Source organism: Helianthus annuus, chromosome 17, assembly GCF_002127325.2.
Source record: "Helianthus annuus cultivar XRQ/B chromosome 17, HanXRQr2.0-SUNRISE, whole genome shotgun sequence".
NCBI classification, from domain to species: Eukaryota; Viridiplantae; Streptophyta; class Magnoliopsida; order Asterales; family Asteraceae; genus Helianthus; species Helianthus annuus.
In genome coordinates this window covers 181,703,343-181,719,020 of record NC_035449.2, presented here as the reverse complement: position 1 = coordinate 181,719,020, position 15,678 = coordinate 181,703,343, and the positions used below count along the sequence as shown (strand labels likewise).

General features: G+C 33.8%; 2 protein-coding genes across 2 annotated transcripts; one reads left to right on the top strand and one right to left on the bottom strand.

Annotated features, from left to right (window-relative positions):
- The first annotated feature begins 3,559 nt into the window (after nt 1-3,559).
- Nucleotides 3,560-5,071, top strand: LOC110922941 (reticulon-like protein B9). The gene is made up of 5 exons (XM_022167131.2): nt 3,560-3,736; nt 3,891-4,071; nt 4,148-4,277; nt 4,596-4,665; nt 4,747-5,071. Exons 1-5 carry the CDS (start codon nt 3,625-3,627, stop codon nt 4,914-4,916), a joined length of 663 nt encoding a protein of 220 aa, XP_022022823.1. The 5' UTR covers nt 3,560-3,624; the 3' UTR covers nt 4,917-5,071.
- Nucleotides 5,072-6,131: 1,060 nt separating this feature from the next.
- On the bottom strand, nt 6,132-14,506 carry LOC110921177. The gene is made up of 9 exons (XM_022165456.2): nt 14,056-14,506; nt 13,213-13,290; nt 11,584-12,222; nt 10,630-10,732; nt 10,448-10,548; nt 9,332-9,506; nt 8,458-8,628; nt 7,608-7,708; nt 6,132-6,341 (listed from the first exon to the last, which is right to left on the bottom strand). Exons 1-9 carry the CDS (start codon nt 14,365-14,367, stop codon nt 6,282-6,284), a joined length of 1,740 nt encoding a protein of 579 aa, XP_022021148.1. The 5' UTR covers nt 14,368-14,506; the 3' UTR covers nt 6,132-6,281.
- Nucleotides 14,507-15,678: the final 1,172 nt, after the last annotated feature.

The window sequence follows — 15,678 nt, the reverse complement described above, 5'->3', positions numbered from 1 at the left end:
ACATCATTACCTGTGTGTGAAGTGCTTTCGTCTAAATGCACAAACCACTTTCGATTCCCAATCATATGCGGAGTCAAGAAACCAGTTTCCCGTAACTTGTGCTACATGATCTTCGACTGTAGCAGCCATGAGAACCAGTTCTTCATTCTCGTTAAACTCAGCATAGCTTGCGGTCTTACCCCCACTCGAGTACTCATTCCTCTACCTCGACCGGCATAGACTTCGCCAACCTTTAGTGCTTGTTAACTCTCCTCATTAGCTTCTGCTCATGTACAAGTGAGGAGCTCTGCTGCAGCTCATCGACAGAAAGATCATCCAGATCCTTTGATTCTTCAATAGAGCAGACAACAAAAATAATATTTTCTGTAAGAGCACGAAGCACCTTCTCTACGATCTTGACATGCATATCTTCTCCATAGTTCCTCATATCATTAGCTGTTGTCATAACTCTTCCAAAATAATCAGTCACCGTTTTTAGTGGCCAAAAATCTTTCTATACTAATAAACAAAAATCCTTTTTGGACACGTGTCATTCTCTGGTAATTTATCACCCTTATTTTTTTTATTTATCTCTTTTATTAAATAATAATAATATTAAACATCAATTTAACTAAATTTATTTATCTCTTTTGTTTAATTGATTTCTTTTTTAACTCTAAAGTTCCAATCTTTGGCAATTTAAGTCTAAAGTTTCCATCTTTGATATTTTAACCTCTTTGATTAATTTGATTTTTCACTTCTAATTCAAAAGTTTTCATCTTTTGCAATTTAACCCCTTTAATTTTTTTTTTACTTTCAATCCAAAGCTTTTCATCTTTTGCAATTTAATCTCAACATTTTTTTTTTTACTTTCAAATTTAGTCTCTTATATACTTTTCATCTTTCATAAGTTCTCCGTTTAACGTGTCGTTCTAAATTTCCGACTTAACACGCCGCAACGTGCGTGTGAGGTTCAACGTTTTTCATCTATTTTTTTCCTGTTTGACATGTCTGTCGCAGCGCGTCTATTTTTCCCCGTTTGATAGGTCTGTCGCAACGTACAAGTCGGAGATCGACTTAGTTATTTTTTTCTTGGTTTTACACACAGGCTCATGGTCATGTGAGAAACATTTGCCTTTCATCTAACATGATATATAACTATTGAATCCCCCGCCGCAATGCCGCATTACGGCGGGTGGTAAATCTAGTTTACATTATATTTATAAAACCTTAATTTGTGACGTTGGTGGACATTACAAATTCTCAACTCCACCTCTCTACTTTCTAACCAACTATTTCCCTCAACTTTCTTACACTTCCCCTTTTACCCACTTAAGTTTGTAGGTTTTTATTTACTATTTTTATTATTATTCTTCTAATATTAAAATTATTATACAATCCTTATGTCACGTTGCGACGAGCTTATTTTTCTCAACAACGTATCGAAATAAATTCGATGTTGATAACCGAATCGTCACAATTTAATACGTTTAAATTAATTGTACCACATCTTTATACGTTTTGGGAGGTTTGGGGTTCGATTCCCACTCCTTCCAACATTATTTTCTTAGGTCTATTTTTTACATTTTTTTAATCTTAATTTACTTTATTTAATTCAGTAGGGCGTAATATTGTTTCCTATCTCCATAACCGATGTACCGTAACTTTCTGTGTTTGTTTTTTATCTCAAGGGATCACCTTGGTTACAAGGTTTGCAATCACGCCCTTTACCCTTAACCACGTGACCCCCCCCCCCCCCCCCTCTCTGTATATACTCATAGACATTAGTTCACTGAGACACAACGGAATATACCAATATTGTGTGAATATAGCCCTCCTTGTAGTTTGTTGGTATTCAGGTTTACTTGAGAAACAAAAAGGTTACAAGTTCGAGGCAAGGTGCCCATTTCTCACATAGCCAAACTCAATATCATTTATCAAATCACTTTACATTTAATATGATTTATCAAAATTGACAGTTAGGCTACACCCGACACTATCAATTAGGCCTGACAACAAAAACCTATTTGGGTTATCTTAGAAATAAAACAGGTCATAATGGACCTAGGAAATAAGTAAGGATGAGTCGATATAGGTTTTAAAATTTCCATTTAAATTTAGTCATGGGTCAGGATGGGCTTTAAGTTTTAACCAAACATATGTAGGTAACTAGAACAAACCGAGTTTTTTTTAATACCCGGGTACAGGTATGATCGGGCTTTTTATCTTCGGGTATTAGCAATACCTAGGTCGTATTTGTGGTACCGAATTGAGAGTTGGGAGTGTCAGAGGAAAATAAGTTGAAAGTTGGGCGTATTGTGGTATCGAATTGAGAGTTGGAAGTGTTATTAACCAATTGGTGAAAATTGAGGTTATATAAATCAAATATCGCTAGTATAAATAAAATCCTGAGAGAACATGTCACTATGTTAGGCCACCTAAGCTTTTGTTTCTCACCAGTTAAATAATGATACTAAAAATAATTATTTTTTAGATATTTAATATAAATTTAATTATGGATAAGTGTTGTATCATATTGTTTGATTCACACCTATGACCTAATTTTTTTAAGCAGTCAACAGAATCAATCTCGAGCACTCTCAGAATACTCACCACCGCATCAAACGGAGTACTCTGAGAGTATCCCAAGTCCACCACAAATTCCAAGGAAAACCCGGTAATCCATCCGCCCGTATACACGACGGTGAAATTGCCGGGTAAACCTGTTTGGCTCAAGGATCGAACTAAGCTTTCCATGGGTCTCCTGTCATTGCCCACCAGTAACTCACTCTGCACCAAATAGGAGTTGAACCTACATTTCCCAAGAGAAATGCAAGCCTCCTACCACTTGATCTAGAAATCGTTGTCACACACCTATAACTTAGACCATGTGTAGTGGTTAAGAAAAATAATGCCCCCACCATGGGGCATTATCCGACACGTGTCATCCCAGTCAGCATGGGGCGTTATTGCAAAAGTGGTGTAGCGGGAATAATGCCCCTTCCAATCATTAAAAAAAAAAAAAAAACACAAAGATAGTGCTCATTGGTTAGTCAAACAGTTGACCACTCCCCATTGGCCACCCTTTGATCTCTTAAGCGTTATAATTAAAACGCTTGTATGCAAATTTTCAAAAAATAACGCCATATAACGCCTAGTGTAGTGGGGGAGGGGGCGTTTTGGGGCGGTTTTTTTCAATTTTTTTTAAAAATAACGCCCCACTACGGGTGGTCTTATCATGGGTATATCGTATAAGATTATTAAATAACGTGACAAAAAAATATATAACCACTTAACTATTCGTAAACATTTCTTATGAAATGCCATTTATTTTTTTACCAGATAAAAGTCATGTAATACACAATGCTTTAGTTTCATTCATGTCTAATAAAATTCTTAATATTACAAATAATTGGAAAAAAATCAATAATTAAAGCTTGTTCATGTGATTTGTGAGGAGGTAATTCTAGTATAAAGTCACACCCTAAAGCCATACCTTTCTTCCAACCCTAAAGATTTCTTATATCCAAAGCTTAGAACCTTTATTTTGATTATATAACTTATACATCTTTCTTTCAATATGATCCAAATAAAGTACAGACATATAAAACTTCGAAACCCGCCTATCGTTTGAACTTGATTAATATGCCGATATATTCATCTTCTGATTTCGAAGAATCTAATGATCATAACAACTTAAGCGGAAAATTGTTTGGGCGTGAAAGATCGTTACATTCTGCACTTGGCGGAGGACAAGGTATTTTTTTTAAATATGTGATCATATCAACTTATTGTTGTGTTAAAAACATAACAAATAGATCATCACTTTGTTGACATTGTATTATAAAACAATCATAAGTTGGGAGTTTCGTATTGAGTTTTACTAACGCAAGACTTAATGTATGTTGTAGTCGCGGACATACTTCTATGGAGAAATAAAAGCCTGACAGCGGCTATTCTGTTAGGGTTTACGATGATATGGTTCCTCTTCGAAGTTCTCGAGTACAACTTTGTTACTCTAGTTTGTCATATCACCATCCTTGTCATGTTGATGGTCTTCGTCACGTATACCACGGCAAAATTTACCGATTGGTAATGTTGTTAACCTTATACTTAATTCTATACCGTTATGTGTTACAACTAATACATCTCGAGATGATTCTACTAGGGATCTTCCCGATATCCATGAGATAACACTCCAAGAATCCGCCTTCAAATGGTTGTATAGGAAACTAAACTTGTTTTTACTTCGGTTTTATGAGATCTCGAGTGGTGAAAACTTCCTCGAGTTTTTCATGGTAAGTGTGTGTGTATATATATACATAGGGGAAGGTTAACGTACAATAGTCCTTAACGTGTGGTACGTATGATATTAAATCATGCATGTTATAAGATTCAAACCATAATCACGCATGAACAAATCATATAATCACGCATGAACAAATCAGAAAATCACGCATGTTATATTTTGTTCATGTGTGATTTAATATCGTACACATCGCACGTTAAGGACTATTGTATTTAAAACTTCTTCAATATGTACAAATATCTATACAAATGTGGTTACATTTAACTTATTTTCGTTGATTTTTATATAAACTATGAATTTGTTTTAGGTGATCGGGGCATTATGGATGATTTCAGTTATTGGAAACCATTTCAGCTCGTTGAATCTCTTGTTCTTCTGTACGTTCAGATTTTGACTTTTATGTTTTGAAACACAGGTCAGATGTTGATCTTATGATTGAACGATTTCTTTGAATGTAGGTGTTATATGCCTCGGGACATTACCGGCGTTGTATGAAGAGTACGAGAAAGAGGTAGATCATTTGATCAGCAAAGGGAAGAAAGATGCCACAAAGATGTTAAAGAAACTTGATGCTGAAGTGTTGAAAAAGATCCCAAGAGGACGTGTAAAGGAAAAGAAACGCAAATAAGTGACTTGATGGTTCAGTTAATCTATTTTATTAATGTTGTAAACCATGTAAATAAAACTACATGACAAAAGTTACATACAAATTTGTAAATGTTGCATACAAAATAAATGCAAATATTAAAGATGATCAACTTTTAGTTAATAAGAACTTATCTATACATTTGTGACAACATTTTTAAGATTATTACCTGAGTAAATATTATGCCTGATTACTGGTGTTACCATGGGGCTGAACCGTTAACTCCAATTTTGGAATAAACCAAACCAACCGGTTTAACTGGGTTAGTGATGTAATTGCTTAGTTTTGATTGTTTAAACCGAAATAATATTTCTTTTAAATTCATTAGTTTGTATTAACATTTTTAAATGATAAAAATGTTTCATTATTATAATAAACATACATGATAACAGATATGCAAATAATAAAGGTTAACTTAAACCGTTTGTTCCAAGTTCAAACCGGACCACATCGACTAAGGGGGTGCAGACAACCCTAAACACTTGGAGCGGATATTAGGATACAGTACTTGTTTAAAAACCTTCACAAGCATAGGAAGATTATGGTATTAGATGATATCCTGTCCGATTACCCGAAACATATATACCATTTACCGAACCCGAAACATATATACCATTTACCCGAACTGGATTTTTCTACTAATCAATGACTTTTAAGATTTTATATTTCTAATTTCCTAGGGTAAAAAGAATATAAGATGAAAACTATAATAGTAACAGATGTACCTGATAATCGCAATTAGCACCCAACTGAGGGTATGAGATAAAGTTTTATAATAGGGTATGGGAATGAAAGTACTCAATACCTGTCTAAAACCCGGCTCATTGTCATCCTTACACAATGTTAAGCCATCAAACCGTGAAATCTAAACCGTGAGCCGAACCATTTGATTATCAAACTAGCCAACTCATTTCTCTTTAAGCAGTTCAGCCGATTTCAGTGGTTTTTTTAACCTTGTTATGCCGATGCATATGATGTCCACACCGACATACTATTGTTTTTATTTATGCTATATCTGTTATATAAAAGTTAAATAAAAAAATTATAAAAGGAATCTTAAGATCGTTAGACACAAAAATAAGCATCCTAAACATACCAGAAATAGACTTTAGAGACCCCGAGAAACAAATATTATAGTTGGATCAACGAGGAGGACAACACGTTAAACATAATAAGTGTATACATAAAAAAATAACGTTAACGGTAACATATGAAGTACATTGATTGCAAATTGTTTAACATATCAAAATAATTTTAACAAAAAAACACTGAAATGGTTTTATACAACACCTTACTATTACAATAATTCAGAGGCTATCTACATTACTTCATAAATACATAATTACATTACTTCTGGTCATGAACACTTAAAAATTCTATAACACAGGGATATACTTCATCCACAGCCTGCATTCAAACCATTATAAAAAAAATATTTTAAAGAGTGTTGTATTTTTATGTCCAATAATAAACTCTGGTTAGGTTTTCTATATCAAAACTTAAAAATAAGTGTCTTATACTACTTGCACAGTTGCACCAGACAACTTTGTTTTTAATTTACTTTCTCCGTTTTGTTTTTAATAACTTTATTCTTCCTTTACTAACTTTTAACTTAGGAAGATTCCCATGTGACGCGGCGGGAATTCGGTTAATAGGGCTTTAGTTTAACTCATTACGGTACCGAAACTCACTATAGTTTATGATACGATAAAAATTAATATTATTTCTCAAAATTTATACCGTAGTGTAGATAAAAACAAACATATTGCAACACCAAATTCGAATTTGTATAAAACACTATATATTAAAGGCAAATTGGATTTAAATAATCCCAACTCACTGTTATTGGCCAATAATAATCCCAACTCATTTAATCACCAATGATAATCCGAACTATTCACTTTTGTTTGTAAAATACTCCCAGTTAAAAAAACACTAACTAGGTTAAAAAATTGCTGATGTGGCTTGCCACATGGCATATTTTGATGACGTGGCAGCTGATGTGGCAGTCTACGTGGCATATTTTGATGACGTGGCAGCTGTTGTGGCAGGTGACGTGGCAAGCCACATCAGCAAATTTTTAACCTAGTTAGTGTTTTTTTAACTGGGAGCATTTTACAAACAAAAGTGAATAGTTCGGATTATAATTGGTGATTAAATGAGTTGGGATTATTATTGGCCAATAACAGTGAGTTAGGATTATTTAAATCCAATTTGCCTATATTAAAAGTAATAAAAAATGAATATGTATATTAGATAAAAATCATAAAAATGTAGTGAGAACAAAACAGTCAAACCAATGTGTCATGAGTAAAAGTGATGGTGCAAATAGAATCACCTGAAAAAATAATGCCATGTTTGTAGATTAAACTTTATAGTTTTATAAACTTTTGTGTGTTTGGGTGTAAATTTGTAATTTTAGAGTATTAATATGCAAAAGAAAAACTAAGATTTTCACGTTGTGTTCGTTTCAACCTGCGAATACATGAGTCGTGTTCGGGTTTGTTTCTTGACACAATTTTCGGATTTGTGTCAAATTCGACCCCTCAGCTCGTCACTACCGTGTAAATTACTAGCAGAGTTGCTTAATCAATTACAGATAATTAGCTAATCGTTTCTGATTCGCTTTTAAAGCTAAGATTATGAAAGAATTGAGAAAGTAAGAAGGAATACCAGTCGGCCCCCAACCAAATCGTAATGGGCATAATGCGGGCCATCCGGTTCACCGAAAAGTTTATAGGTAACCAAATTCTCAGGAATCAGCTTCACCGTTTCTGTTCAATCAAAATAACATACTGTCAAAAAACTAATTTTCTAATGTCTATACTACATTTAGTGGTGCATATGAGTTTACGAGCCGAGCCACATTCAAACTGTGCCGGGATTAAACGAGTGTGAGCCCAAGCTTCACATACCGTCATACCGAACTTGACTAGGACCCCAAATGATCAATCCGATTATTTATATAAATATAGTAATTTCTAACAAATATATATATGTATACACAATAAACATTATATACAGTTAAGATAAAAATAACTAAAAGATAAATTTTAACATATATAAATTATAGTTTTTTCCTATAAAATTATTATATGTGTAGTGAAATGTTTAAATACAAAAGACTCTTAACGTGTGACAGTACGCGACCACCAATATAACGTGCGTAATTATGAAATAACGTGCGTAATTATGAAATAACATGCACAATTATGCAAAGTTAATTACTATTGTGCCACCGCGCTCAATTGAAGGCCTAGATTAGATCAGATTTGCGGTTGAGATGCTCGTGTACGCATCGCACGATAAGGTGGTCTTGTACGTTAACCAGCCTCTATATATGTATGCACATAAAATAATAACAAACAATTTGAGCCCGAGCCCAAGCCAAGCTCTCTTAAGTTAAACGAACCAAGCTCAAGCTTAAGCAAGCTGAGGCTCGGCTCGACTTGTATACACCCTGAAGTCTAATTCTAGAAGGTGTCACAAAGTTTAGGATTTAAAACAAATGGGTGATAAATACCTTGTACAGCTTCTGGGGGACATATTGCATCTTGATCACCAGCAATAGCCAAAACTGGAATATTGATTTTATTAATATGATCTTTGTAGAAAAATGTCCCGCTTCTGTCACATAAACCACGCTCTCTCAAAGCAGATGCCAGCTGTAGCAAGAGTTTAGCAGGTATCGTGCCTGCATCAGATTTAAACCCTGATTTGTTAGCATAAAAATATAGCTAGCAATTTTAGATAAATGGGTCCGGGTCATTCGTGTCAATAAAATTGTGTTTAAGTAAATAACACGTTTAGTTAAACATGCCGTTTTCAGGTTCAATAAGCATGTTAAGTAGGGTGAGCAGAAAACCGAAAAAACTGAACCGAAACCGAAATAACTGATTTAACCGAACCAAAATTTTACGGTTTTGTTATGGTTTTGCAATTTATGAAAACCCGAATAAACCCGACACGAATAACCTAAAAATAATTTTTTTTTAATGTTTGTTATGTATTGATTTAGGAATTATTAGTTTTATTCTTAAATATTAAGTATTTATGATAAAAACATTGGCATGTTTATTTATCATTGAAATGATTTATTCATTGCCTATAATAAAATTCAAAATATTTAAATCTTGGATTATACTTTTTATTTTTGAATCTTACATAATTTTGTTCCAAAAACTGAAAAAACTGAACCGAATCAATGCTAAAACCGAACGGTTTTTAATAATCAAAAACCGAACATTTCGATTACGGTTTTAGTTTTACCATAAAACCGAACCAAACCGTGCACACCCCTAATGTTAAAGAGCGCCGTTTAGCACAACAAGGCACGTATTGCCAGCTTTACATAAAACCCATAAGAAACATGAAATTCGCTTGCATTCTGTACTTACAAAAGTTGTTCAAAACCAGTTTTTTTAATAAATCTGGATGCATCATATCTCCTGCTGATATCATATGATTGAGCCACGATAATACATAAGGAGGACGAGATGTAAAAGGATAAGCAGCTGTTAGCATTGCCCCTAAAGGAACAATGGGCACATTTAGGGCTTGTGCAGGATCTGCCTGCAAACAATAATTATATAAATTAATAATCATTTTACTATATTTTATTAGCCCATGATAGGAGTGTAAACAGCCAAGCCGCTTGCAAGCTACTCGAGATCAGCTTGCTAAGAGCTCAACTGAGCCGGGTTTAAACGATCTAGATCCCGGACTTGAGCCTGAATTGGAGAGCCCGAGCTTCACTAAAGCTACAATTTATACAAATATGGTAAACTTAATTTAATACAATATATAAATATATATAATAATAACAAAATAATTATATTATATATAGGGTAAAGTTAAAATGAGAACGCATATATTTCGTGGGAACCACGAGAACTTGGTCAAAAACCATTCAAATTCAAAAAAAAAAAAAAAATTATACTTATCATTATTATTCGAATACAGTATTAGAAAATAAATTTACATGTTTTCGTAAAATAATTTTTTTACACGTGTAAATTTGTTGTATTTACACGTGTAAAAAATTTATTAGGAGTGATTTTGAGAGAAGAGATGAATTATTTAAAGAATATTTTTTTATTTAATATTGTATTTTAAATATAATGAGGGTTAAACAAAATTGATTTTGATTAGTTTTTTTCATTAGTTCTCACGGTTCTCGCAATATTTAACGTTTTCAAGACAATCTATATGTGTATGTGTGTGTGTGATAAATATAACTAAATATCATATACTATGTTAGATATATAAAATTACAGTTATAAATAATACAAAGATAATTATATATGTAAGTATATATTTAATAAGTAAATAGTTGATAACTAATAAACAAGCTAAGCCCGAGCTGATCTCAAATTTAAATAATTACACACAAGTTGAGCTCGAGCTTTAGACATAGAGCTCGAAACAAACAAGGTTTAAGCTTTAGGCAAGCTCAGGCTTGGCTCGGCTCGTTTACACCCCTAGCTCCCAATAGGACTAAAAGATTTTCTTACAAGCGGTAAGAGTAATTTAAGTGTTGACTTTGAAGACGTGTAGTCAAGTGAAGATGCCAGAGTAACAACCGCTGCCAACCCTGGATCCCTTCCTTCAGAACCTTGATCATTAAAAAACTTCAAAACTAAGAATTATTCTAGATTTCTTTAACTAAAATAAATAACATGATTTGGAACTTTACCATATCGCGACAGCATTGAATATAGTAAAATGCCACCCATGGAGTGTCCAACAGCAACCAATTTACCATCCTCGGGTTGAGTATGAGCCTTTATATATTCCATCTAATTATTTAAAAGATTATTATAAAGTGTTCATTTGATGAGTTGTAAAAAGGGAAAATATCATAAAAAAACACTATCCCTTCTGGTTTTTCTCATAAAAGTCACTCCTCAATTTTTTTGCACATAAAAAACACTATACTTTATGTTTTTTCTCGCAAAAATCGCTCAACAAATTTTTGCAAATAAAGAACAATGTACTTTCTGTTTTTTTTCTCATAGAAGCCACTGAAAAAATTCATCATTTTGAATCTTTTTATAAGAACAAAAATATACAAGTAATGCATGACACAAAAGAACACGTATGGAGACACGCCTTAAGTTCCAAATTCCCTGTTAACATTCTGTATTTTCTTGCACTAGTTGTAAATTATTTTGTTAGAACATCTCAAGAATTCATCTAAAATTTAAAGATGAAATTGATCCGTTTCGACCTTCATAAATCAAACAAATCAACATAACTATGGTTTTTTACAATAATCAATATTTTCTGAATTTCAAAGTTTTAAGTTTAAATATTATATATATAAGTGCATTATCTTTTAAATGATTTACACCTTATTCGGCTATGAGTTAAAAAGTCGAATATTGTAAATAAAAGTTGTCGTCACGATGTGCAATGTTTTTGTAATCGTTGGTGCAAGATGGAATTTAACAAAGAAAAACTTTATTGCAGGTTATTTAAATAAAAAAAATCACAATTTAGTTCCAAAATGAGATGCAGGGTGACTTTTATGTGTAAAAAATTGTTAAGTGACTTTTACGAGAAAAAACAGAAAGTATAGTATTTTTTATGATATTTGCCCTTGTAAAAAATATAAAAAGCAAAACATAAATAAAACATGTCACCTCACCGCAGCAGGAACATCCTCTTCAAGGTAATGATCGAAATCCCAATTGAATTTGACAATCATATCCAACTGCTTCTGGAAATCTTCCATGGTTGCATTCAACCATCCTTGCAAGTCAAACAAAGGCGGTGAAACAGGACGTTGACCTTCTTCAATAATATTAATCAGCTTTTGACTTAAATCCCTTATTTGGTTCACAGCACCAGAGTCTTGTCTTCCTTCCAACAAACTTAAAATGTTGTTTCTTATTTCATTAAATCGTTCTGCTAGAAAAGAATCTCCTACCAACTTTGAAAATTGGTCAAATAATTTAGCGGAAATTAGTCTTGATTGACTTTCACTAAGAAAGCCAGATACTCTGTTAGACAGGGTTATTAGTGTTTCGGTTAACTTGGTGACAAGTACTGATTCCTCGAGTACAGTTGGTTGTTGGTTAGTTCTATAAGCCTTTGATTCTATTGTGACAGTTCCATTAATGTTTAGAGATTCAGATGAAGCTACAGCTTCCATTTGATTTGATATTTCATGGGCTGATTGTTCGATCTCTTTGAGATTGGTAGCTTGCATGCTTAAACCGGCTCCTCGAACCTCGAGAATCCAGGTGTCGAATCCTTGTTCACACATATGGCGAGCAAACGAAGACTGCAAAAGTTAATCCGATTTTAAAAAGGAACTTATTTGTAAATGACTTGTTTAAGGAAAGAATCCTAAATTCTTACTGAACTGTTGAAGCTAACTTGTAAAAATTCATACAGAACGGTTTCGTGCACACACAGGCATGATTAATGAGAAATTCAAAGAAACAAAACTCAATGGTCGATGTATGCAAATTTATCAACACACAATGATCGATCTGCAAATTCATATGTAGAAAGTAATTTCTTCGTGAATGTTGAAATCATAAACCCTAGATACACAACTAGATGACTTCTTTAAGGAAAAAAAACCTAAATTCTCACTGAACTGTAAGCTAACTTGTAAAAATTCATACGAATTGGTTTCGCACATGCACAGGCGTGATTAATGAGAAATTCAAAGAAACAAAAATCAATGGTCGATTTGCAAATTCATATGTAAAGTAATTTATTCATGAATGTTGAAATCATGAACCCTAGATACAGCATTAGAATAGGCTGGCAATAGGTAACCTGCTAAGACACGATAACAGAAAAGTACACCATGTGATTTTTTACGTTTTTAAAATTAATCAAAATTTGAAAGTTAGGATCCATTATTTCTCCTTCTAGGTGCATAAAATATACATCTGTCTTATAGACATTGGATATAAAGTAGTTAAACGAGTCGTATTCATGTTTAAAATTTTTGTTGTTCGCGTTATCAGATACCTGTTAAATCTTTATGGTTAAATTCCTAAATTGTTACTGAACTGTTGATGCTAACTTTTAAGAATTCATACAAATTGGTCCGTTCACACATGCATGACTGAGAAGACATTAAAAACACAAAACTGGATAATCACATGTGCAAAATCATCAACCACTACACGCAACAATCTATCTGTATTAGAGAAAATGAGAGAAACAAACTTGCCTCAGGTGACAGCAAAATCAGCAACCACTACACGCAACAATCTATCTGTATTTGAGAAAATAATGAGAGAAACAAACTTGCCTCACGTGACAGATCATATCCGATCGCATTTGTTCCAACGCCTGATAACAGCAACAATGGATGCTTCCTCGATATCGCCTGAAATCAAACACTTCAACTAACAAATCAAACAGATCCACACATTTCTGTCAGCAAACACACAAAATCAAACTCAAACACGGTCAAATTACATCTCCATTAACAAATATATCGCCTGAAATCAAACATTTCAAGTAAGAAATCACACGGATCCACACATCTTTGTCAACAAACACGCAAAACAACACAAAATCAAACTCAATACACAGCTAAATTACATCTCCATCAACAGATATATCGCCTGAAATCAAACATTTCAAGTAACAAATCACACAGATTCACACATTTCCATCAACAAGCATGCAAAACAACACAAAATCAAACTCATACACAGCTAAATTACATCTCCGTTAATAAATATATCGCCTGAAATCAAACAGATCCATACATTTCCGTCAACAAACACTCAAAAAACACAAAATCAAATCGTAAACAACTAAATTACATCTCCGTTAACAAAAACAGTTCCACACATTTCCGTCAACAAACACTCAAAAAACACAAAATCAAATCATAAACAACTAAATTACATCTCCGTTAACAAATATATATGACCTGAAATCAAACATCTCTAGTTACGATCCACATATTTCCGTCAACAAACATGCAAAACAACACAAAATCAAACTCATACAAAACTAAATTACATCTCCGTCGCCTGAAATCAAACATTTCGAGTAACAAAGCAAGCAGATCCACACATCTCCATCAACAAAAAAGCAAGAAAAAAAAACACAAAATCAAACTCATACACAACTAAATTACCTGAGGAGAAGCACAATACCGCCACAACGCAAGTCGCCAGTCGGAATTCTTAACAGAAACATAGTGCAACTCATCCGCAGTACAAATCGGAGGCTTATTAACAACCTTCTCGCCGTTGATCGGAATCTCGGTGTTCGTTTCGTCGGAAGAGAAAGCCCTAACGGTAACGGCGGATGTTAACCGGAGTGACGGCAACGGAGGGCGGCGGACGGAGAGGTGACGGAAGAGGTGGCGGAAGGCGGTGGACGGTGATGACGTCATGCGGAGAGAGGGAGGAATGGCGGTGGTGTGTAGTTGTGGATGATGAATCATTGCTGATATTGTTGTTGTGTTTAGGAATATGGATGTTGAGTTTGTTATTCTGGGGAAGATTGGATGATGCGTGTCATGGAGTCAAAGGGTAGTTGTGGCGGTAGAAGTTAAGAGGAAGATGATCGATAGAGTGGATGGATGCTTGAAGAAATTGTTAATTTGCACGTGGTGTTTTTTTTTTTTTCTTTTTTTTTTCTTTTAACACGCACAGGACAAACGGAGTACTCCGAGAGTAACCCGAATCTACCACCAATTTCGAAGAAAACCCAGTAACCTACCTGCCCGCCCGTAGGCATGACAGTGAAATTACTAGTAAAACCCGTTTGGCTCAAGGATCCAACCCCCCGTAGGCACGACAAGTGAAATTACTAGTAAAACCCGTTTGACTCAAGGATCCAACCCAGGTTTCTCTGTGTCACCCATCATTGCCCACCAGTGCCTAACTCTGCACCAAGCGGGAGTTGAACCTGCATCTCAAATATAAGTAATCCACTACTTGATCTAGAGATCATTGGTTTTGCACGTGGTGTTAAGTCATAAAATCATGTGTTAAAACTTAAAGAAAACATATATCCAAACTATCTTATTTGCCCAATATATAGATGGATACTTGTTGGATAGAGACTAATTTATTTTTGTGATGAGAAACATGTGTTATAACAGGTTGTTGGATGAGTTTAACAATTGATGTTTGATTTGTTTGACTGGCATGATAATGACATGATCAATCTACGACCGGATTGTTCATTGATCTTATTCTTAGTTTGATTATTTTCTAGTATGGCTTCCTCTATGATTGGACTATGCATTGATTGATTAGTATCTAGTGTAGCTCATCTATTGAGCATTTATAGGGGTACCGGCATTAGAGATGGTAAAAAAAAAAAAGCAGAGACCGAAAAGAACATCTAAAACATCCAAGACTGGTATTCGGGTATGAAATTGAAAAACAAATGTTTTGCGGGTATTTGACTAGGAGATACCCTGATACGACTACCAAAACCACATACTCATTTACACAAATTATATACCGAAATCACATACCTGCAAATTTATTTTTATTTTCATTTTCCCTTAACCATTGTCTAGTAACACTTCACGTTAATAGCTTTATTGCGTGAAAAATAAACTTTTTATATGTGATATGGTGTATGCTAATAATTTACGTATTTTAGATAATTTTAAACATTGTAGACTTAGAGTGGTGATGATAGATATGTAATTTATCATATTTTAATTTATTGTAGTTGTTAATAAATAAAGTTATATAAAAAACCATATGAAAAGAAAAAAAAAGTTCTTGAAAATAAC